General features: G+C 40.2%; 1 protein-coding gene across 7 annotated transcripts; it reads left to right on the top strand.

Moving 5' to 3' along the window:
* The first annotated feature begins 1604 nt into the window (after positions 1-1604).
* On the top strand, positions 1605-25330 carry trip10a (thyroid hormone receptor interactor 10a). Of its 7 annotated transcripts, none has more exons than XR_005209946.1 (17): positions 1605-2000; positions 11030-11145; positions 11647-11703; positions 12894-13041; positions 14947-15009; positions 15463-15567; positions 15668-15796; positions 16545-16691; positions 16826-17014; positions 20203-20367; positions 20977-21000; positions 21623-21732; positions 21991-22123; positions 22281-22369; positions 22459-22592; positions 23836-24645; positions 25143-25330. XR_005209946.1 is itself a non-coding variant. In XM_037792571.1 (16 exons), exons 1-16 carry the CDS (start codon positions 1977-1979, stop codon positions 23985-23987), a joined length of 1785 nt encoding a protein of 594 aa, XP_037648499.1. In that variant the 5' UTR covers positions 1605-1976; the 3' UTR covers positions 23988-25330. The 7 variants fall into 7 exon arrangements, 5 of the variants coding, with proteins under 5 accessions (XP_037648499.1, XP_037648500.1, XP_037648501.1 ...); XR_005209945.1 differs by having other exon boundaries at positions 23836-24115; positions 24605-25330; XM_037792571.1 differs by having other exon boundaries at positions 23836-25330.

The following is a 25330-nucleotide window of genomic DNA, read 5'->3' on the forward strand; positions in this document are numbered from 1 at the left end:
TGCATCGAGTTCAACCTTATGGAGAGCGTTTGGCTGGAAGACTGTTAGTAGATTTTTTATTACACCTGCTCAGAAGTCTCATCATTCAGGCTCTTCCAGCTGCTGGAGGAACTGTGGCTCCAAGGTAGCTAACCACTATCACCTGTTTTGGGCATGTCTAAAAGAAAATTCTTTTTGGCGTAAGATTTACACAGAATTAGTTACTACATTTGGTACAAACATAGTTTTTAAGTGTGACGAACTCCTGTTTGGTCTTCTATTTCAACATCTACAAATATTAAAACAAAATACGTATTTGGAACATTGAGTGTAGCTGCTAGAAAAGCAATTACTAAGAAATGGCTTAAACCAGATACCCCATCATTAGAGAACTGGTAGGATGTAAATTATGAAATATTTGTAATGGAAATAATTACGTTCTCAATGAGGCTTCAAGAAACTAAATTTGAGGAAAAATTTGGAAGGAGTGGAGAAAGTATATTTCCCCAAAACGTTATTAATTATGATTTATTTGATCTTATTTCACATGAAAAGCACCCCATGTTCTATAATTTAATTGTAAAAAAGTGGGAAAGTTGGTTCACTTCATATTTGTATCTAATTAAGTATGTTTAAGTTTCAAGTTTCAAGTTTCAAGTTTATTTGTCATATGCATTTAAAAGTACAGTGTACAGTGAAATGCAATGAAATGCATTTTACCCTGGCTCTCTCTCTCAGCCCTTAAAATCTATAAATAGTACAGCTGATAAATACTACAATAAATAAGACAATACCTGAGAATAAAATTATAAAACAACCTAAAAACATCCATAAAACAATCCACAGCGCTGCATTCATTTAGTGCTACTGTTCAGTAGTAAAATACATGTTATCAAGAGCTCGTTATCCTTAGAACATTTTAAAAGGAAATTATCATGACATTTAATTAATGATGTCTAATTATCTTTTGATATGTTTAGATATATTTTCTCTTCTTCTGTTCTGTTTTTTTTATGTATTTCATTGTTTTTATTGGATTGTTTTCCACTGTTTGGTTTGGTTTTTCTGCACATTTTGTGTATTTCTTGTTGTTGTTTAACTTTGGTTGTATTTTTAAAATTATGTTAGTTTAGATCTTTCTTCCTTTTTTGTTATTGTTTTTTTTTCTTCTGGGGTTGAGGGGAAGTCCTTTGTATAAATAAGCCTGTGGCTTCTTGAGCTCTTCTGACACATTTCTTGTTTTATTTTCATTGACTAGATTTTGTGCAGTTTTATATATGTGGAAATAAATAAATAAATAAATAAATAAATAGATAAATAAATAAATAAATAAATAAATAAATAGATAGATAAATAAATAAATAATTATGTTTATGTAAATGTCTGAGTAAAACCAAATAAAGTAAAAATATATAAATAAATAAATAAATAAATAGATAAATAAATAAATAAATAAATAAATAAATAAATAAATATGTTTATGTAAATGTCTGAGTAAAATCAAATAAAGGAAAAATAAATAAATAAATAAATAAACAGATAAATAAATAAATAAATAAATATATTTATGTTAATGTCTGAGTAAAACCAAATAAATGAAAAACAAAATGAAAAAAAAGAAATCTGCCAGGATTGCAGCACAGCCCTGTCTGTGTCCACTTGTGGTTTGGTGCACTGCCCCTTTAAGACTTTAAGGATTTGGGAGTGACGCGGATATGAAAGCTAGTTTATCCCTCTTTCCTTCGCTATGAAAAATATCTGGACAAACCAGACTAACGACTGCCATCTCTAGTTTAATTAGCTAATTATGAAGCTGGTTTACATTATTTGCTGAAGGAATCAGAACCGGATTGCCGTAGCTAGTGGTTACGACTGATTTATCACCTCGGGATTATATATAGTCTTCGTCCTCCCGGGCTGCTGCTGCTGGGATAAACTTTGGAGAAGTTTTCTTTGTATTCGGGATAGTCAGACGAGCTTGAACCGACAAGCTGAACATGGACTGGGGCACAGAGCTTTGGGTGAGTCCATCATCTTGGCTTTGCTTTGGTTTGAAGTAACTAGTTGTCAAGATGGAAATAATGCGGGTTTCCCGCTGAGAGAGTCGGCTAACTAACCGTCATGTTGGTGAGGAATTAACGAAAGGCTGAAGAAGTGCTGCGTTCACGAACACGGTTCCATTTTCGGACAGTTTTAGTAGTTGAAACAAAAGAGTGGGATAAAAACTGAAGCACCACTTTACAAACATGTTGCTCTTTTTTGTGTGCAAATTGAAGCAGTTAATCTTGGATGCACGTTTGCATATCGATTGGATGTCTGGCTTTTTTTTTTTTTGTTTACTCCACTAGTTTTTATAGTGTGATGTGTGCAGTGAGCGAGAAGAACTGTAGCTGTAAAGTTGCTTAAAGGTCCCATATTATAAAAAAATAAATGCGATTTTCATGTTTTTTTTAATTATTATTATAAAGCAGGCTTAAGTCCTATAATAAATACTGTGAAAGTATCGAAACACTCGATCCACAGGGAAATACACACAGCCCGTAATCAGAAGAAGCTCTGCATTTGAAACAAGCCGTCAGGATTTCTGTCCCATTTGTGATGTCACAAATATACAATATTTTAGACCCTTTACACAGATTTAAATGTAATCATTCTAAATGTGTCCCAGTTTATTTCCTGGCTGCAGTGTAAATGTGAATGACCATCAGCTGACAGGAAGTACACATGGACCCAAGCTGTTGCCTAGCAACGCTCTGTCGCAATTCCGTCGAAATGCGCCAAAACGGAGCGTTTCAGACAGGATATAAATACAGGCATATTCAGGCTGACAGTATGACGAAAATAAAGTTTTTTTTTTTAAATTACAGCATGTAAACATGTTCTAGTAGAAACACAAAATACAAGTATGAACCTGAAAATGAGCACGATATGGGACCTTTAAATTCAAATTATTGCATTGTAAAGAAAAGAGTCAGTTTCTTCCTAACTTCAGACATAAATCCCCTTCTGCTACTCATATCTGGAAGTACTAAATCAAAACTTGGACAACAAGTCCAATTTCTAGATATCAAATGTCCTGTAAGACTGGCAATCATCATGGACATATCATGGACATACTCTTAACAACTATTCATTTTAATACCAGGCTGAACATTGTGTCATAATACTATTCATTCTGCATATACAAAGGCTTTGTTTAAAGTGTGCTGAGGTGGGTTGTACCCAGTGGGATGCCTCACTGTTTACAGTCTGGCACTCCTTGCCTCCATAGTGATGAAATCAGATGCTGTCATCTACCTTGACAACAGGCTTCATCACTGATGGAAGTGCATCATGTGTCTACCTGAGTGGCATCATGGTTATTTACTCAACAGACTGATCTAACAATAAGGTGTGATTTGTTGGATTGAGTGATTTAGATAAATAGATTCCTTAGGACATTTTCTTTATTGGGCTGACTGATTATAGCAATAAAAATAAACTGCTTCAGCTGGTAATTTTCATGGTAATTTTCATGTTTTCAGTTTTTTATGGTGGTTTTCATGGTGACTGCCATGACTGATTTTTGAAAAGATTATTATACGTCTCAATTTCAGATAAATAGTTCAGGATTTAAGAAGTCAGTTAAAATTGTTAATACGGAAACAAGTCTCCAGCTCTTAAAGGGACAGTGTGTAGGATTTAGCGCCATCTAGTAGTGTGGTTGCAGATTGCAACCGACTCGGTACCCCTCCGTTCACTCCTCCCTTTCAAAGACTGAAGTAACATGAGCCTCAGAGTGCAAAGCCATGGTAACGCTGTTTGCATTGCTCAGAGGTCATCCTTACCATAATAACTTTAGGAGCAACGCAAGTCAGATGGCGTTTGGCGGTACTACGGTTTTGCACTCTGCAGCTCATGTTACAGCAGTTTCATAAGCGTGTTGGAGACCCACATTGGCCTTCAGGTAATGTTAAAAATGCAAAAGGCTCTCGCTAGAGTCAGTGTTTGGTTTGTCCGTTCTGGGCTACATGGCGGACTTCGTGAAGAGGACCCTCTCCCTATGTAGATATAAAGGGCTCATTCTAAGCTAACAAAAACATGATTCTTAATTTCAGGTGATTATACACAACTGAAAACATAATTATGAATATCCATTTCTATTAATAGATCCACAGAAATGTTACACACTGTTCCTTTGAGTTGAGTCATTCATGATTTGAATAACACCAGTGAATTCTGCCAGCATCAGTCAGTGTGATAGCATCAGTTTTTGAGGATGCACGGTGGTGCAGTGGTTAGCACTGTCGCCTCACAGCAAGAGGGACACAGGTTCGAATCTGGCTTGTGTGGAGTTTGCATGTTCTCCCCGTGGTAACGTGGGTTTTCTCCGGGTTCTCCGGCTTCCTCCCACAGTCCAAAGACATGCATGTTAGGTTAATTGTTGAATCTATATCGATTCTATTCTATTCGAGATTCTATGAATCTGTATGTGTGAATGTAAGCGTGAATGGTTGTCTCTCTCTATGTGTCAGGCCTGTGATAGGCTGGCGACCTGTCCAGGGTGTACCTCGCCTTCGCCCAATGTCAGCTGGGATCGGCTACAACCCCCTCTGCGACCCTGAATAGGATAAGCGGTTACAGATAATGGATGGATGGAAGTCAGAGAGCAGCTGGTTTTGCACTCTGTCACACAGTTTTGCACTCTGCCATGTTACCGCAGTTTCACAAGCGTATTGGGAGAAGTATGGTGGCCTTTAGGTAACGTAAAAATGTGAAAGGCTCCCTCTCTCTCGAGCCAGTGTTAGGTTTGTCCGTTCTGGGCTACTGTAGAAACATGGCGGACTCGGTGAAGAAGACCTGCTGTTTTTTAGGTCAAAACAAATCAGGGTGCTACAGTCTGTAAAATATGAAACAGTGAGCCATTTCCTGGTAACGGTAGTGACACTATCCAGAATCTAAACAAATCCCAACATATAACATATTACCTTGATGGCAGCGCCATGGCAATGAAGCCACACAGTTGCAAACATTCTCAGGGAACCTGGATATGTAAAATGGAGCATTGCAAAGATGAGGATAGGGAGGTTGTGACCTCATTACAAAGTCTCCCCCTAGGCCTCTTCCCCTGTCCCTTTCCCATCCTACATGCTGCTGGTGGTGCAACAGCCTAATTAGTTTTGCCCTACTTTGATCGAGTCAGAGAAACATCCAGTATTAATCAGAGGCACTATCTCGTGTGGCATGAAGTCGTGTTACTGCAAACTCTCCACACAAAAGACGGTATTCTTTCTTCAGGTGATGTGAAATACATGATTTCATTCAAAGTTTATTTGGCTATAGTCTCACCTGTCCTCTTAGACAAAGCCCTGCAGTCATTACTCTGTTTATGTTTGGTTGAGAGAGTCGTCCCTTGGGCCAAGTCAGCCCAATGGCATCTGTCTCCTGATTGTCGTTAATCCAGCGGCTATTTTAAGGCACATGTTTGCAGAGTGCAAGATCAGTGTGTCTAAAGCATTAACCGTGATAGTGAGAGCTTCCAGGCCAACCGTGAGAACCACAGTGGCTGGCAGGTCTGGTCGGGCCAGGCCCCTGATTCTCTACAAGACAGGGTGACTCAGGGCTGAAACATCCACCCAAGCCTTGTCGGTCGGTGACTTTCAGGGTGACTCCTTTTGAAGTTATGTGGCATTCAAACTCTATGGTATTACTGGAAGTATTGGAAGATGGATTGTAAAGGGCATGTTGGATGCTTGCTAGGTTTAGATAGGAACTTTAAGACCTCAATTTTGAAACAGGATGTAGCACCCCCTCGCTGAAATCTGTGCCACAAAAATAAGTTATGGCTTTCTTTGTTTGAAAGTTATATAACTACCATGGCAGAACTACAATCTTTAACTTAGTCATAAAAAATGGTGAAATGAGTGGAGGCCAAGCCCCCTGGAAGAGCGCTGGGCTTTGAAGCAAATTTTCGTAGTGGCCAAATGGCGGTACTACAATTTCCGTGTCCGTCACATGATGCCATTGGGCCCAAAAATAATTTTCCCCATAGACTTACATTGGGAAAGAGATGTACGTCAATCAGCAGATAATTTTTTTTGTACAAACACTTGAATAGCCCTTATTTAAATAATTAGGTCCTAAAAGTTGTAGAGTCTCTTTGGCTGACCAGCTGTGGCTGTACTCGGCTCGCGATTGGTTCAGGCGGGTGACCTCGATACCCCTACTCCATCACCCGATCATTACCACGCAGACTCTGGCTCCAAATGACGTCAAAATCTCAAGAAGGCAGCTCCTGTATCCGGGATATTTTGGCTTCACTTCTGTACAGTTGGACTAAGTGAAGACGTGTTGTCCATCTTTATATACAGTCTATGGTTACAGTATGTAAAAGCTTCTCAAAATGTCTACATTATATGTAGTACAAGTATGGAAGGAGGGCTGAAGTAATAATGAAATAGCCAGGATGTTTTATCAGAAACATCAGATTCAGACTCCTACGCAAACCGTTTATGATTTATGACAATCAGTTCAGTACAAACCCAGTCCACAGGGACCTATAAAGATCATTTTTAACTGTGGCTTTGGATGGTTATAAATCTCAGCAGTGTGACAGCCACTGGTGTTTGACAAGACAATGATTACGTCCTTGAAAGCTATCTCAATGTGTTTTTAAGACACTTTAATGAGGTTGGCTTTTCTCTAATTGGAGCACTCTTGTTTTGAATTAAGCAGTTAATTTATGGAGATCATCAGATGCTACTTTGTCTGCCATTTATAAAAGAGCACATTATGAGTTCATCCGAGGCTCGTTCTTTTTCAGGAATGCTGAGAAACATATGATGTGCGTACATAGAAGAAACAGTCAACATACAACTTCTTTGTCAAAATGAGTAGAAATATATAACCCAGAACATTTTAATTTAAAGTTTGAGTTTACTACACGAGGGGTAATCAATTCAGTCAGTAGACATTTTTTCTTTACTAACGTTTGATATGATTTTTCATAGTTTTTAAGTGTGAAAAACTTTGTTTTTGTGTCTCTTCAGCTGTGCTGTCAGTTGCTTCTCACATCAGTTTCTCAATTCATGTCAAACAAAAGGATGCTGATTGCTGATTCTTTTGGTAAAGTTAGCATTCCTTCATTGAATTACTGGGCTGATAAGTGACAGATACAATGATGTGTAGCTTGACAACATCCTTGTATAATCAATTTACTCCAATAGTTTGATCACACAAAAAACAAAAGAAAATCTTTATGGCTGCCCCCTGTTAGTCGATAAGTCGACTGATTGGTCGTTTTGGTCTTAGTTGACTAAGATTTCTTTAGTCGTTTTTTATGCTTTTTTCATGCTGAATGATTTATTTCTAAGAAGCTTATGAGCACATCTGGTAAACACAAGATTTAAAGTGGTGCTTTTGTGTGATTCTTTGTGGAGAACCTCAGTTTTATAGATCTGTTGATTAAATCAACTAAACGATTAGTCGACAAAAGTGACGAGTGGTAGTTGACTAAGAATTTCTTTGGTTGAGGACACCCCTAAACATCTTTAATTGTGGCACAAATAGGTACAGTAGGCTCCATTCACTCAACTACTTCCATCATCTGTAATCCTGTGAGATGTTTCTGAAATACTATTTTTATTATTGGAACAAAAAGAATAGGACAATCCAATACAGTAATATGTGTTGTTTCTTCCCTGGTGTGAAAACTGTAGACTCAATGATGGGTGACACCACGCTGGGAAACAATGTCCTCCTCGTTGTTCTAGAGAAAGGCATCAGGACATAGACTGACACTCCCAAAATAATCTGTTTATTAAAGGATGGGAAGCCATTAGAGGACAGCTGTTCTGCAGGGCGTTTTATCTGAATGCAGAAGTGTTCAGTTGTCTAGATTATTCTACCTGAATCTGTTTGATCAACATTGTTAGGTACGCATTGTGCAACTGTAAAGATGTAAATATTGGAATGGGACTCGGTATTGGCACGAGATACTCAGAGTGGGATCTCTTGAAGTGGGAGACAAAATACTGGTTTGGGGACCTCCCTGCTGTCCAAACGACACAGACGCTACACCCACATCAGCTTTCCTAACAATTTCCCCATCAATCTCCACAGTAGTTGACCTTTTTTTGCACCCACTGCCACAGACTGATCAGCAGTCCTGAAACGGAGTATGCAAATAATAGATTTGTGCCCGTATCAAGAGATGCGTGCAGTATCGTTCCATAATATGATGCATAATCTCCACTTAGTCATGCAATTAATCTATAATCAAGAATTTGAAACATTCAGATGTTTTCCCTGATGCCACTAGTTTAATGCATGTAAACATTCCTCATTTAACACATCTTGCCATGTTACAGTTGGTTGTATAAAAGCTCCTGAGAGTCTGACAACAGAACTTCTGTCGGTTAGGCCTCGACCAGCCGGCACTGCATGTTACCAGCTGTGCTCCCTTATGCTTACACCAATTCAACTGTATTTTCAATCAGATTTTGAGCCCTGCTGCCTTTAATGCTTGGTTATTTTATAGGTTGGTTATAGTTATAGTTTGAGGCACATTAACTTTTCACCAATTCTGAATCTAATCCTAGATTCAGTGTGTTTTATAGTCGGTGTAGATAATTGCAGCCTTAGTCTTGTGTTCTGTTGATGTGGTGAGGTTGTTGGGTTGGATGGCACTACAACTACTGTACATAATGAATACATAAATGGTCACTTTTTTACACTTTATGAGGGCTACATTTGAACAAAGTATTGCCCCAAAACCCTGCCGTTTGGTTATTTTACTACTTTTCTTCTCTCAAGTCAAATGCAGGACAAGTATTTTCCACATCTAAGAGGAAAATCTGTTGTTAATACAAGCACCACTGGAAACTGGAAAATCTGTAGTTGTAAGTTGGCTGTATTGACTCTCATTATTCTCTGCTCCGTCATTAACTGATTGACTCTAAAGTTAAACCTCTAACGCTGCCTTTTGGTTAGATCACTGGTTTCCAACCTTTTTCCTTTAGGGACTCTTTTTTTATATCATTTAGTAAACTGACGACCCCTGACTAAGTGACATATTCTATGGATATTTCATATTATATTCAATGCGTAACAATAACAGCATAGAACAACTGATAAACTGTACAATTAACCCAAATAGTGAACGCAATAACAGCAGGACATTTGTGATTATTTCCTGTGAATATTGAATCAAAGATGAGTTTTCATGTTATTTTTAGGAACTTTTCATCCAATTTGTTGTCTGTATTAAGTGTTTTCTCTAATTTAACAATCACAAAGGTTTCTTTTTTGACAAATTCAGTGTTTTCTTCACTCTGACGCTTGGCCATTGTTCTATCAGCTCTTTGGTTGTTTTAACTGCAGACTTTTCTACTGCAGGACGAGGCTGTTTAGCAGAGAGGGAAGGCTCTGTGAATATAACTTGTGTTCAGGTCTTCACCATGCCCTTATCCTGTTTATATCTTAAATATTAATACAACTGTATATTTTTGCAATAAGTTGTCTTACACCCCTTAAAATCAAGAAGGCCTTGCAACCATCTGTGAATCCTTGACGACCCTTAGTGGGGATCGGGACCCCCAGGTTGAGAACCAGTGGGTTAGATGACATTGTGGTGATGCATCGTCTCAGCCTTCTTAACCCTGTGATTAAGCTAAACGTTGTCTCATTCATTTGGCTTTTGCCTCTTTTGTTTTACCTGAAGCGCAGGAAGGGTGCAGAAGAACATGGCCCAACTCGTCAGGAATCCCCTTTCAACGTGCCCCCCCCCCCCTCCTCAATACTAAAGACCGCAGCTATGAAAGCCTGGGGGGATTATTTCCGAGTCTAGAGTGAGAGAATATTGGCTAAGATATCATCACATAACAGACGTGTCTGAGCTTGGAGGTGTCATAAAGTGCTTTAGTACCAAATAAGGAACAAAAGAGGAAGAGAAACACAATATACCTCCGTCATACTGTCCAATAAGAAAAGGAAAGGTCAGCAAATTCAGTTTCACTGTGCCAGAGGGGTTGAGGAGATTGAAACAAGTCATGAAATAGGTAAATAAGATAGCCTTCAATAAAGCTAGGGTCGGTAATGTTGAGAAACTAGAAAGAGTACACTAGATTTTAGAAATTATCCAGCTGAAAAACCGCCAAGTTGGCAACACTGACAGTCCTCCCTCCAAAGCCACTCTCCCAAAATGATCATCATGAACGTAAACAACGAACATGGCTATTGTTAGTAAGGACAGCTGTAAAGCTAGCAGCTTGTGGAAAACTCTGGTGACGCGCAATGCTCTATGCACTGATCCGATACCATCATTTATTAACCCAGAAAACAAATCATCTTGCTTAACCGGAAATCAATTCTTCTCCCTCACTGTGCTGTCGTTCTGGATGTATCAAGGCTGCCCCTAGCAACTACTGTCCATTATCCATACATGGTCAGCAAGTTCAGGTATCGGAATTTGTATCGGGAAGGAAAAAATGGTATCGCATCTCAAGGTTTATTACAGTCCTGCGACAGCCACTGATTTTTTTTTTTTTTTTGTCGCATTTGATTTATTGACTGCTGTCATGATGTAATGAGAATTTCAACAAATATAACAAAAAAATGCTTTTGAAGAACGTTGCCAACCCTAGCTTTAATAAGGAATCTGTAAAGCTCATTTGATGTAATTCACATTATGTCACATTGTTCTCAACATAAGCATCAGAAGAGCACCTCTTTTTTCCTGCCTGTGACTCCTGTTGTGACCCCGTGTCCTTCGTCTGTCCTCTCTCTTCAACAACGTGGGCGCCCTGTGATTTTAAAGCTAGGCGGAAGTTTAAAGATCATTGCCAAGATTTTGTGCACATGTGGAGAGCGTTTGTGGAATCCAACATGCAGGAACAAACGCTAATGTGTTTAGTTTATTACCCTCCATTCAAGTCTCGTTCAGATGACCTCAAACTCAACCAGAGGAACGTCCCAGTTATTACCCAGAAGTTAACACATGTTCCATATCCTGACCTGCGGAGGGTTGGCTTAATGACTTTTCCTTATTCGCCTCTCATGCTTCTTTCTCCAGGACCAATATGACATCATTGAGAAGCACACACAGTCTGGCCTGGAGCTGGTGGAGAAGTATGTGAAATTTGTGAAGGAGCGGACAGAGGTTGAGCAGAACTATGCCAAACAACTGAGGTAGGCCTCGCTCTCGTTCGTCGCTCTCCAGCGCTTTCTCTGTGTTGCTCAAAGCAGCTTGTGTCAGCATGTGTGTGTTTGAATGTGTGCATGTTGAAAACGCTGTTTATGAAATGTTTGTGGGGTCTTATGACTACTTTGGGACAGAATGTAACTTGTCTCTGAAACACTGGCCTCATTCTCCAGCTGCAGAGTGTGTGCTCCCTCTCCCAGTTGTCTCCCGGTCTCCAGGCACACATGTGTTGTAGTGCTGAGCTTTGCCAGAGAGCAGAGGAAGTGGGAGCAGACTGGCACATGATAGACAGGATGTGGTCAGAGAGGGAGAGAGTGAAAGAAGGAAGAAAAGCTATTTTAATGTGTTCATAGAGGACGGCTGTTTTTAATCCTATTGTATAATACAATGGTTGCATAAAAATAGTTAAATTTAGTCAGCTGTCATTCATCTTTTCCTCATTGACTTTTTGTCTGCCCATTCGTTTGATGCACTTTCACTGCCCACAGAAACCTTTCAAAGAAATACAACCTGAAACGAAGCGGCAAAGATGAACCAGAGTGCAGGTGAGCCTTTGCAAAGCATATTTTCAAAGAAAACTCAAAGATGATTGAAGACTTTTGAGGTTCAGTTTTTACTTTTTCTATAAAGGAGACGTAACATGAAAAACTCACCTTTTCAGTTCTTGTGCTCATAAAGAAACTGTGAAATAAGAACACCCAGTCAGTTTTTTGTGGGCTGCTTAGATCAGAAAACATGAGATTCACCAAGCCATTCAGATTTGGCTCTCCTTTCTATGTCACACAAAATATTGATACACATGAGTATTGTGATATTATATTTGTTATTATCTCTGACCTCAAGATATGTGAATAAAAATGGGTTCTATGGGCAACTACGAGTCTCCCCTTTACAGACATGCCCACTTTATGCTAACCTCATGCAGTTTTGGGCAAAAACCATGCGGTTTTTAGCATGCAGTAAAACTTTATTTTTGCCTATTCTAAAATGGTGTGTTGTTTATACGATGACAGTTTTCCTAAAATTAGATTAAAAAATCCAAATATATCACAATATATAGAATCGTTACCCCTGTATCACAATACGTATCGCACCTGCAGTCTCTTTAGAATATATCGCCCACAGCTTGAGAACTACATTTGCAAAGGTGCAACATATTTTTCTCGTAAGCCAATCAGAGCAGACTGGACTTTTTCTGGAGGGGGTCTTAAAGAGACAGGCGCTAAAATGGAGCGTTTCAGACAGAGGGTGAATACAGGTATATTCAGACAGACAGTATGAGAAAAATAATGTCTTTTTTGAACATTAAAGCATATAAACATGTTCTAGTAGAAACCCAAAATACAAGTATGAACCTGAAAATGAGCATGATATGTCCCCTTTAAGTTATCACATTTAGCTGTGAAATGATTTTGGCTAAAATTGTGGATTTACATCCTGTAGCCATCCAATAGCTTGTTAAGCTCTCACTGAGGGAACTAACAAACGAAACAGAACTGACCTGCAAATAATATCAAACTGTCTTGTCATTAGTTTCATTTGCTGTAGTGTGGGTTTTCTGTTTAAACGCCCCTAGAAGGAAGCAGGAATAAGGAAGTCATGACCTTTTATTATGACTTGGCCCACTGCTGATTTCTCTTTGACCCTGCGTATGTATCATCTTATCAGTGGTCCCATCATTGTGTTTTTATTTCTCCACCCTTTCCTCTCTCCTCCTCCTCCTCCTAAATGGTAGGTTCTCCAGCTACCAGTCTTTTTTGGACATACTGAATGAGACGAACGACTACGCGGGGCAGAGAGAGCTAATCGCTGAGAACATGATGATGAACATCTGCATCGATCTCACCAAGTACCTACAAGAGCTCAAGCTGGAGCGAAAGACGGTGAGTGGACCACGAGTGCATTGGGTCCGGCTGGTTGAAGGCCATCTTTACAGCTGCGACTCAAATATACCAAATAAATTGAATTAGGCATGTTATCACTGGTAAAATGTTGTGTTTGAGCCTTGTTGTCTACCCTCTAATACACCCTCATCTGTAGCTTGTCAACTATGTTGTAATGGGGTTTTGGGCCATTTGTGCTTTACGTTGATACAGTGATTGAGTCCCATTGAATGTATTAAAGGTGCGACTAACAGTTGTTTTTTTTAATCAATCAATCTGCTGATTATTATATATGTTGTTATAACTGTTTGGTCTAGAAAACAGTAGAAAACAAATGCCCATCACAATGTCCTAGAGCCCAAGGATACTTCAACCCAATGATATTCAATTAACTATAATATAAAAAGGGCTGGGCAATATTGCCAAAGTCTTCTATCCCGATATAGGTCATTTCATATCTTGATAACGATAAATATCACGATATATATTCAGATTCTGGTAATTCAATAAATAGTCTATATGAAATAACCACATGGAAAAGTATATTTTTGTGTGAATTAAAAACTTGTCAGATAAAAAGTACGGAGTATTTTCTCATTTAATAAAGAACTTTAGTACAAAATGAACATAACAGTTTCACGTGAAATTAAAGAGAAAAAAAATAATAAATATTTCCAACTACACACTATATGTTGACATTCATGTACACAAATACAGAGTACTCAGATTAAGAGTTAGTTTGATTTAACTGAGTTTGATGAGAAAATTAGTTAGTATGTGCTTGTTATCAATTTAGACAACGTAATAGAGTGCTCCGGGGATGACGTATTTTTGTAAGTTAGCATCGCCCTGGTTCCCTTCGACAAAATGCCACTGTGATTTTTCCATTGGGTTTTGGATTATTGCAGAAAATAAACTTTGTGGCAAACACACGTTTATACACATTACACGTTCTGATGATCTCCACAAATGAACACCACTTCTATGAGTTTTGAAGTGTGAATGCAATCGCCAGAAGTAAAAAGCTAACGTTAGGCTATAACCAAACATACACCACAACGAGGCTGTAACGGCAGACGAGCTGGCGCGGTGATGTTTAGTAGTCTCATACAGCCACTTGTTAGCAACCGCTTCTTTTAAGACACATGAAGGCTTCAAAATTCACGAGTGGGATATTTACTGACGAATTTTATGTCGTAGAACAAAACGTTCAAATCTCTTCAGCTTGTGTTAACCACAGACCTTATTTCAGGCATCTAACTAAAAACCCATTGACTTCCAGACGTGGGAACCGGAAGTGCTAAAACGCTAAGTCATTTCTGGGTTTAAGGACTCATTCCTGATTAGTCAATTATCACAATAGTTTCAGATTAAGTTTCTGTCGGATCGATTAGTCTACTAATCGATTAGTCTACTAATCGCTGCAGCTCTAGAGTGTATTTACTAGTCTGTGCCTGCAGCACAACAGCAGCCTGAGAACAAGCCAAATAGGATTTTCATTGGAGTCTACAGCACTCTCTGCTTAGGAGGAGTGTACTGTAACGGGTGGGAGGAGAATTGAGGGAGATTTAAGGGAGATCTCACTGTTGTGGCAGGAAGGAAGCCTTACTTACTCAGTGTCTCCAGGGAGAGGCATGGCCTGAGCAATGCCATTTCTCTGTGAGGAATGCATTGGCTCTGTCCCACTGGTGTTGCAGAACACTGCAGCCAGCTGTGTACAGGCTCTCGCTGCAGACGTGATGTCTCAAGCAGACACACTGGTATTTGTTTTCTTGTGTTGCTTCTGGAGGTCATTGTTTATTCAGTGTCTGCCCCTGCTGCACATGGCTATCTCTCTCTCTCTCTGTCATCTGACCTGCTTCTTTCCCTCCTCTCACTTGGGTCTATTTTTATGAATGTCTGCAGTATCTGATGGAGGCCAAGAGGGCCCAGCAGAGTTTGGAGAGCACCTACAAGCAGCTCGACAGTGTAAGTCTGCACACACAGAAGTTTAAACTTTTTCCTGAAGGGGCGTCATATTTCATTTTTACATTTTTATTGTGATAAGCAAAGCTAGTAGATATATTTTTAGAGTCTGTTTTGTCTTTGTGTTGGGTTCATTATGAAAAGTTCTCTGTAGGCAAATGGCTCAATGTGGCTGGCCAGGTGGCTACGGTATATTTGGCTATAGTAAAAACAGATGGACAGATTGGAAAGCAGTTCCCCTTTTTCGACTCCTACTATCATCAATCCAAGACCTGTTAGGTTATGATTTGAGATGTCCCCTCCCCTATCCGCCTTTCTTTTTGAAAGACAGTGAAAAATGCTTTGCTCAAAATAGTAAAACCTCCTCATATTTCATTCAGGCCTCACTTAGCTGATTGAACTGAACATGGTCTTCCTCCTTTTCTCTTCTACCTGTCTTCTCTTTCTGCACTCCAGAGTAAAAAGCGCTTTGAAAGGGAGTGGAGAGAAGCAGAGAGGGCAGCACAGTATGCCGAGAAGACGGATCAAGACATCAATGCCACAAAAGCCGACGTTGAAAAAGTAACCAATCACTTTAAGGACTATTTACCGTGATGAATAGTAGAATCAGATCCACTTGGTTAACCTGTTTGCTGTGTGTGTGTGGTATGTTTGTTTCCAGGCCAAACAGCAAGCTCATATGAGGACACATGTAGCAGAGGAATGTAAGAATGACTACGCCGCACAGCTGCAGAAGTACAACAAGGAGCAGAACCAGTTCTATTTTAATGACATGCCACTCATATTCAATGTAAGTCAATTACATCTGGCGACGCTATTAGCGACGCTATTACTCACCACTTATGTTAGTTGTTTAGATGTGGTGCAGGAATAACTGGTTATAGTTTGCCAAAATATTTTTAAACAGATTTCTTTGGTACAAAGAACTATAAATAATAAATGACTTGAATGGCATGCACATTATGTAATAACACCGCATTAAATAATAATCTACAGCATTATCTAATAAACAGTCTCAATGCAATATGTAATAAATTTCCCCGCATTTTGTAATACATTCTACATCTAAAATCTCTTTTTTGAGGAAGACCTGGCCAAGATAGCACGCTATTACAATGTTACAAAAATGATAAAATATTATTTTATGCATTCAAGTATGAATCATACTGACACACAATTCATTTGGGGTTTTTTTTAAACAGAAATAAATGTTCCAAGTTAAAGTTTTGGCTTTGAAGCTTTCATCAGAGTATGAACAAATATATTTTATAATCATAAATACTGTAACTGTAGAAGCAGATTGGGGGTTTCTGGCACAACTTCAGCTTCTTCAAGGTGCATGGAGTAGGAAAAAAGTCTGACGTGGTCAAAACTCTACAAGTGTTGCTTGAGTTCTGACCTCTTCATAATCATAAATAACTAATCTTCTTGCTTGATTTTGAGATATACATTGTATTATGGACTATGTATTATGTATTGTCTCTCAGCCCTATTAATGTCAGTGTGTCTGAGCAACTGTTGCTGTGTTTGTTCACCAGAAACTGCAGGATCTGGACGAGAGACGAGTACGGAAGTTGGCGCAAGGCTACATCTTGTTCTCAGACACGGAGAAGCATGTGATGCCTATCATTGGCAAGTGCCTGGAAGGCATTACTAAAGCCGGCACAAATATTAATGAGAGGAATGTGAGTTGGTCTCAAAAAAAAAAAAAAAAAAATGCTAAATGGATTTTAATGTGTAGCATGGCTTTATGTTTTAACAGTGCATCTGTTTGAAAATAACTCTGTATCGCTCTTATCCATAATTGCATCTAATGCAGGACTCCATGGTTGTAATAGAGCAGAACAAGTCGGGCTTTGAACGTCCCGGAGATGTGGAGTTTGAGGACTACAGTCAGGGCATCAACCGAGCCTCGTCTGACAGCAGCCTGGGCACGCCTAAAGGCCCCATAGAGTTCATGGGGAAGAACAGGAGCAAAAACTTTTGGCTTTTAAGGAAAAAGAGCAAGGTAGGACCTTCCACATTAGGCTTATCTAGCCTAACGACACGGCCTCTCACTTGCATTGTGGTAATTGTGCAACGAACGCCCTCCATCAATAATCAACGACAGCAGATTTGCTCTGCAGGAGGGCAGTCAGTCAGATTAGTGGGTGACTCCCTGCACATCAATGTTAGTGTTTAAACCAGCAGGAAGGAGCCAGGAAATCCCCTCTGCAGAGAGCACTCAGGATGGACCTGTGGTTGTGGCTACACACACACACACATACATACACACACATACACATATATACACAACCTTCTCTATGGCTCAGTATAATAATGCATGAACCTCTTTCATTATATTATAACTCACACACACACCGACACTTCTAGAACTGGTCCTTTTGCATGACTCTCCCCCCCCCCGTCCCCCGTCCCCCTACACATCCTCCCTCCTTCTGCACCGTGGTTTCCAATAGGTCAACTGGCAGTCAGCATTCTGCTGTGCTTGTGCTTTCATCAGCACGGGGCCCAAACAACATTGCATTTTCCTCTACAGGCATCCACAAACACACTGCTTCTATTATACTACCCAGAACCTAGCATTATGTGTGTTCATCACAATAACATCTTTTGTAACAACGATCGGGGTGACACCACGTTTGCCAGGTCAGAAAAACTGGATCAGGTCCAACCACACATTCATGCAAAAATGTCAACATTGATGTTTTTTGGTCTCGAGAATCTATTTGGGTCACTACTTTGCAAGTCGTGGATCTCAAAGGTTGCTGAGGTCTGGTGATATGAGTGGCTGACCACTAACCAGCTCACGGCCCCCCCCTACCTCCCCTCCTCCTCCTGCATCAGCACTAAACGCCCCCTTCTTTCCTCCCTGCGGTGTTTGCTTGTTCTTCTCTCTGCATGTCTTACATACTGGCTGTGCTCACTCTTCCTGTTCTGTGTATATGTGTGTGGCACACTGCTCTGTGTCACCAGTCATGCTCTCCCAATTAGGCCTGCAGAGCAGTATGAATAGGAGGCTGACTATATTGGCTTGAGTGAGCTTTTTGGTTTACGTCTGGCCACCCTAAACATCCCCACTCTTAGCTGCTCTCCTGTACTTAGAGTCCCATAACTCTCAGGAGAAGTAGCACATAGCCAGTAGATGTTCACATAATGATAGTGCTGTGCTTCCAGCTCCCAGTATTTACACAAGGGACCTTGTCGTAGGGCTGTTTTAGACATTCACTATTGAAGACCAGAAGACGTCAGCCTCCTGTGTAATTTAGCTAATAGATCCCGACCCCACCTTTCCACAGAGGCATACAGCTGACACACAGGGAGGTGTAGTGTTTTCAAGTTAACCTCTCTCTAAGAGGTCATACAAGGCATTCATCAAGCCCTAAATAATCTGTATGTACAAATCACACTTTGGTAATTAAGCAGGCAATGTTTAGCAACTGCACTGATCTATGCATTGATATTTTATCTATATAGGTCAAAGGATAACACAGGTTGAATTGTGAAATATGCATTTTTGCACAGATTGCTAATGATTAAGTTGGCTGATTCAGCGTAAAGAATGTTTTTTTCTTTATAAAATGGGTCTTATTTCATATTTTTGGCTAGTATACCTGCCATTTGTCTCCCGGCTCATACTTTCCGCATGTTGAAGTGTCCTTGAGCGAGATACTGAACTTAAGTTGCTCCCCGGCGCTTCACAGCAGCTCACTGTTCCTAATGTTTAGCATGGGTTAAATGCAGGGGTCAAATTTCATGTAACTGCATGTGACGATTAAAATAAAGTATACGTTTATGAAAGAAATCTGAGAACTGTTCTATAGAAAAATGACTAATCTTCTTATTATAAACCGGCACTTTAGAGCATAGCAAACCCATGAAATAATAAGTATTTTAGATACGCCCAGTTTTACCCATTTAGGGGTAAAAATCTCAGTAAAGAAAATTTACAGTAAACAATCTGGGTAATATTTTAAATTTCCATCCTCATTTCTGCTTCCAAGTAAGTAGTTAAGATAATTGGGGCGAGATGTGAAGACCTATTAAATTAAAGTTGTGTCCTTGCAGTATTCCCATTTGGCATGTGACGATATGAAAATGTCATGTCCCGATTATCCTGGCTGAAATGATTGTGATTCACGACATCATCCCAATAATCAGCAAAATATGATTAAAACTCTTAAAATGGCACTTAAACATACCGGAATCACAATACCTTACATTTTGTCAAGAAACAAATATTTTTATTGCATCACAGATAGGACACGCATCTTTTTTTAGTGAACATCAAAAAGGATAAAAAAAAAAAATAAAAAAAAAAATAAGACTAAAAAAAACGAGTGTCTGAGTTTCTGTTATTCCGTCTAAACAATCCACCAAAATCTACTTTTGAAAACATTTGCATAAAGGACTGTTCCCTGCCTTTTAATTTTGAAAGAGCAACGTCCAATGAGGAAACTCCAACACTCGGCCGACTAATTGTGTAACTTCATCACTCAGTCAGTCACTCGGTGACATACTTGCGTGTGAAGGGCTGGCCCTCTGCGTTCCAGCCAAAAATAGCAAGATTGTGTGAGTCTGTTCTTTCTGATAATTCCTGTTGACCTATTTTTTTAAATCAGGCTCTATTTTTCATTTCTCTGCCGTGATAGCGAGTTAGACAGCTTTTTCAATTCACTCATGTAATAGTCATTATTACTCAGATCAGGGAAATTTACCGTGATCAACTCATTGTGGGTGTTTTGTATCGCAATCCGTGGTCCATTTTCTTTAAGCGCTTGACATTTGGTTTAGTCCGCGGTTCCTCACTGAAAGCTCACTATACCCTCCCACCTGGCCTGACTGCAGGTGTTGGGCTGCTGTGGCTCCTTTGTGGGAGCTGTGGTTGGTTGCTCGCTGTCTTGTTTTGTGTATTTTTTATTTTTTTTAAATCTGTGTTGATGAGAGCCAAAGAGACAGATGTGTGTTTGTGCTTTCATGCTGGGCTTGCTCCAGTGTTGTCTTCCTGGCTTTGTGGTGTGCTTTAAGGTGTTGATGGTGTCTTTTTCTTTCCCTTGTCACCTTGTTGTTTTTGTCTTCCCCCGTCTTCCCTCTTTTTTTTTTCTATCCTTCCACCCCCCTCTCCCTCCCGTCCTGTACACCGCCTGCATACCTCATGCTCGGGTGCTGGTACTTCGGGCCTCGCTCCCACCCCAGCTCTCTCCCTCCACGCTCCCACCTTTCTCCACACCCCCCGCCCCCTCGCCTGCTAACGGACCCCCTTCCCCCAAGTTTGGCCGGGACCCCCTGTCGTACTGTTTGAAGGAGATCAATAAGACAGTCAAACCCAGAATCTCTTCCTTCCGGACACTCAGGAGATCGGTGAGTCATCAGAGGAGAAGGTTTGGGTGTCGGGAAACCTCCACTCATCGGGGCTCGCACATCATCCTGTGAATGACTGAATTCCTTAGATGACATTTTGAACACTTGAACATGTAGCATAGATCTTTACATCTTACATGGCTCCTTTGCTATTCTTAAAGAGGACATATTATGCTGATTTTCAGGTGCATACTTATATTTTGGGTTTTCTACTAGAACATGTTTACATGCTTTAATGTTCATAAAACGCTTTACTTTTCTCATACCGACTGCTCTGATTGGTCAGCTGGCCAATCAGGTATTATACAAATATGTTACTTAGTGACATCACCACGTTACAGAAGAAAAGACAGGACTTCAAGCAAGACGTTTCAGGCAGTTCAGGAGAGTAACTCCCTTTGTCGTGGACTTTGGGCTTTTGTAACTTTGCAGAAGTTTTACATGCACAAAAAAACGATATAACACACTAAAGGAAAGGGGAAAAGCACAAAAGCATAATAGGTCCTCTTTAATAACATGTTATTCATTAGTGTGGAAAGCAAGAACCACATTTATAAACTTTTAAATTATGAGATCTTTCTATACACATACTGTTTCTTTCCCCCTCAGAAGTTTACTCCAGAGAGGGTCACGGTAATATGGACAACAAAGCTGGTGTGGGGGTCTCAGTTGTGTGACACATATACAAACGGCCACCTCTCCATTACAACAGCTCATTATAATAACTTTCCCCTCACAAAAACTAAAAAGAACTGCAGGAGTTTCTGTGTTTGAACGCCTGAACATCATGTTATGTGGCAAGAGGCTCCTGAGTTTGCATTGAAGAGGTGGCCCCCTGGTGGTGAAGCAAGGGAGGGACGCTTGGTATCACAAGAGGAGTTTCAAAGTAGTCTTTATTGTCTCTACACTTTCTTGGGTCACTTTTTCCATCCAAGATTTTATTTCTTGAACTTATAGTTTTAAAAATCACCCAATATAAAGTTATTAAAGTGTGCTCCATCATATTTGTTGGTCCATGGGTGGTGGTTTTGGGTTCAGCTCACTGTTGAACATTAGCTGGCTTTACTTTATTAATTAGCCTAAAAACAAGTGTGTAACTAGGTGATCTGAAACTAATGTTTTGTCAGTTAAACATTGCCCTTGAGCTGAACTCAAACCGCAGACTGAGGTGTTTATTTCTATCCCCATGGTTACTGTCGTTATGAAAGTTTGAAGTTCAGTGTTAACAACGCCTCTTTCATGTGAACTCTTGCAGCCTACGGTGACAGAGGACTTCGCCCATCTTCCTCCAGAGCAGCGCAGGAAGAGGTTACAACAGAAGCTCGAAGAAATTTGCAAAGAGCTGCAAAAGGAAGTAGATCAGAGGTGTGTGTGTGTGTGTGTGTGTGTGTGTGTGTGTACAGTATATGTGGGTATCCTTCTGCGTATTAATAACCATCTCCGTTAGAACTCCTCTGGTGGGAGTGTTGATACAATATTCATGCGGTGCACATCAGTGTGTATAACCCTGTGGTGTCTGTGTGAGGGTTTGAATTGTTTACCCTGAGCTCTGCAGGGAGCTGATTTCTCCTGAAAGTCACCCCCCTTTCCTCCCGTGTTCCTCTCTCTCTCTCCTCTCGTCAGTGAGGCCCTGGGGAAAATGAAAGATGTTTATGAGAAAAATCCTCAGATGGGAGACCCTGCTAGTCTGGCATCCCAAATCAGCCAGACGTCTCAGAATATAGAGCGACTCAGAGGAGAGGTCAACAAGTATGAGGTAATCCAGACCTCTGTTGTTTATTCATATTATGAGGTGAGCCCATTGAGGTGTTTTTTTGTGATAGGTGGGCTATACAAAAGAACATGAACTTGATCCATCTACCAATAAATGCACAATAAACTATTCAAGGTCTCATTTTAACTTTCTTTTATAGACTTGGCTGGCTGAGGCAGGAGGTCGAGGGGAAACGTTGCGCTATAAAGCTCACACATTCAACAACAACGGAGCTCACGATGTTCTCAGGTAACACTAACCTCTACTAATAGACGACAGATGATGTGTTGTCTGCTCTGTACAGGAAATGTTACATGTTTTTTTGTTTCTCTCTCCAGCCCTGATGGAGCTCACTCCGATGAAAGCACTCCTGATCCCTCCCAGGCCATCTACGCTGAGTTTGATGACGACTTTGAGGACGAGGAAGTAACCGCTCCTATTGGGAAATGCACAGCTATGTACAGCTTCCCTGGTATGTCACTAGCTGTTTGTTTAGCTGATTAGGATGTCTGTTTCCTCTGAACTTCAGCTATCTCCCTGGAAATCAGTGGCCTTCCTCTGAATTGTAAACATGCAAAGTATTTTTTGCTACTGTTGGTGTATTGTTGATGTTATGTAGGTGAACAACTTCTACAGTTGGAGGAGTGTTTTTCTGTCTCTGCGCCGTCGACAGCTACGGCCAGAGGCTTTATGTTTTTGGGTTGTGCGTCCGTATCGTTCTCATGAACGCGATATCTCAGGAACGCCTGGAAGGAATTTCCTCAAATTTGGCTCAAACGTCCACCTGGACTCAAGATGGTCTGATCAGGAGGTCAAAGGTCAAGGTCACTGACCTTACGTTCGTCCCATTCTCGTGAATGCGATATCTAAGGAACGCTTAGAGGGAATTTCATTATATCTGGCTCAAACGTCCACCAGGACTCAAGGATGAACTGATTAGAATTTAGTGGTCAAAGGTCACTGTGACCTCATATCTGCCCCATTCTCATATCATCTCAGGAACGACTTGAATGAATTTCTTCAGATTTGGCACAGAATTGTCCAAGTGGACTCAAGGATGAACTGATCAGGGGGTCAAAGGTTAAGGTCACTGACCTTACATCCGTCCCACTCTCACAAATGCGATATCTCAGGAGTGCCTAGAGGGAATTTCATTTCATCTGGCACAAGCGTCCACTTGGACTCGAGGATGAACTGATTAGAATCTGGTGGTCAAAGGTCATTGTGACCTCATAAAACACGTTTTTGGCCATAACTCAAGAATTGATATGCTAATTATGACAATTTCACACAAATGTCTAACAGGATCAAATTATAAAGTGATGACATTTTGGACAGACATGGATGTAAACTGCAACTTGACAAATTGGAGGAAGGCCTGAAGGGGCGGGCAGTCTGTTGCTGACTTTGCTGACTTGCGGGCAGTCTGTTGCTGACTCTTAGATTAGAGGGTGCTAGTTGGCAGTGACAAATAAGTGTATTTTTTATGTTTTTGTCATTTGTGGATGCATATAGTTTTCAAAATTATAGGAGCTTGCCTTTTGATCAGCAAATACTACAAGTAGTCCTATCAATAATTCACAATTGTGAAGAAAATAGGGAGAAAAGGATTTCTAAAACCTACATTAAGAGCGAGGTTACAGCCATATCATGAGTAAAAGGTTTTTAAACTAGTCTAACGATATTTGCTACCATCCTGTTTGTCTCTCTTTCAGGTGCCAGTGAAGGGACCATCTCTATGCAGGAGGGGGAGGTGCTGGCCGTGGTGGAGGAGGACAAAGGGGACGGCTGGACCCGTGTTCGGAGGAACAATGGGGACGAAGGCTACATACCCACATCTTATGTCACCATCAACATAAACAAATGACAGACATAATGAGGAACAAGAAAAGAAGAAATGGTCACTCCACCAAACTGTATGCAGTTCTTCCCATGGGACCAATCATAAAGAAGCCACAGCACTATGGGCGGGACCACCGGTGTGATCCAAATAAGGTGCTTTGATTTCTTGAGAGAGGTGCCCCGAACGGGCAGAGGAATGGTGTTCCTCACGGCTTACATTACATTATTGTAATCCCAGTTACCTAAGCCACCTAAACCACATTTGATATAATGTCACAATAACGTTTTGGTTTTGGTTAAACAATGTTGCATGGATCTTAGGCACTATCACGGTACGATTGCTCGCCTCGTCCCACGGCCTAATAAGGCATTAGCTTCTGAATATGAGAGGAAGAAGTAGAGGTGGAGGAGGAAGATGAGTGCTGCTGCCATCTTTACACTGAGTGTTAATACCAGTAAAACCTAGGAGGAAGTTACCTCACATGTCTATCTTTTTTCCAGTTAAAAACTGACCTGCAGTTCTCATTCATGTCACGCGTGCCACTTTCTAGCTTTACTAGCACTTGCGAAGATGTACGGTACCGTCACTTTGCTCATGGTTGGCCTCAAGATCCTGAGTGAGGTTTCACTTCTGGTTTTCAGCTATTCGTGAGACCAAACGTGTAGACGGCTCTCCCATCGTGGTAAATCACATGCACACAAACACTCTAACGTTCAGACAATCACAGCCATATCATCATTTAAGTCCATTTTCAATCTATAGCAGTAACCAGGATATAGCTGTTGTTTTCTAATAGTTGCAACCTGAAAATTATGCTAAAAATAATTTATTACAAATGTGTATGTTCTATGAATAACATGTTCAAGTCTGACAGAAGTTGTACTTTGTATTAAGGATGTTCTCACATTGCTCTTCCCCCCTTGCACACATAGTGGACAGCCTGTAGCCACAAAAGGGAGTAAATAATGCACAAATAAAATGTGCTACATTAAGACTATTGTATTTATGTAATAAATAATATATATTTTAGCTATCACAACACCACTATTGTCTTATTAGCTTTTTTATCCATCAAATAAAGATTGTTCCAGTGTGAGAGAAAACTAAAAACTAATCATGTTTTTGTTACGTCACGTCTTCTCAAGTCGATCCACGTCCTGTTTTTCTATGTTGTTATAGAGCCAGCAAGAAGCAGGAACTGCTCATGTGTCTTTGGTGCCTTTCTGGTTAAAAGCATTGTGTATATACCATTTTTTTATTTTTTTTTTGCATATAAGACATTTTGTTTTCTTAATAAATGTAAAGCACATTTCAAAGTTAGAAGTGGTTTTCATTTCTGGACTTGGAAAATAAATATTTGAAACAAA

Source organism: Sebastes umbrosus, chromosome 14, assembly GCF_015220745.1.
Source record: "Sebastes umbrosus isolate fSebUmb1 chromosome 14, fSebUmb1.pri, whole genome shotgun sequence".
In the NCBI taxonomy this organism is placed as follows: domain Eukaryota; kingdom Metazoa; phylum Chordata; class Actinopteri; order Perciformes; family Sebastidae; genus Sebastes; species Sebastes umbrosus.

Excerpts from the sequence above, each read along its gene's own strand:
- trip10a (XM_037792571.1), top strand. The coding sequence starts at position 1,977 with ATGGACTGGGGCACAGAGCTTTGG. Across the intron at positions 15,568-15,667 it reads CAAAAGCCGACGTTGAAAAA|GCCAAACAGCAAGCTCATAT; the intron begins GTAACCAATCAC and ends GTTTGTTTCCAG. Across the intron at positions 21,733-21,990 it reads CAAAAGGAAGTAGATCAGAG|TGAGGCCCTGGGGAAAATGA; the intron begins GTGTGTGTGTGT and ends TCCTCTCGTCAG.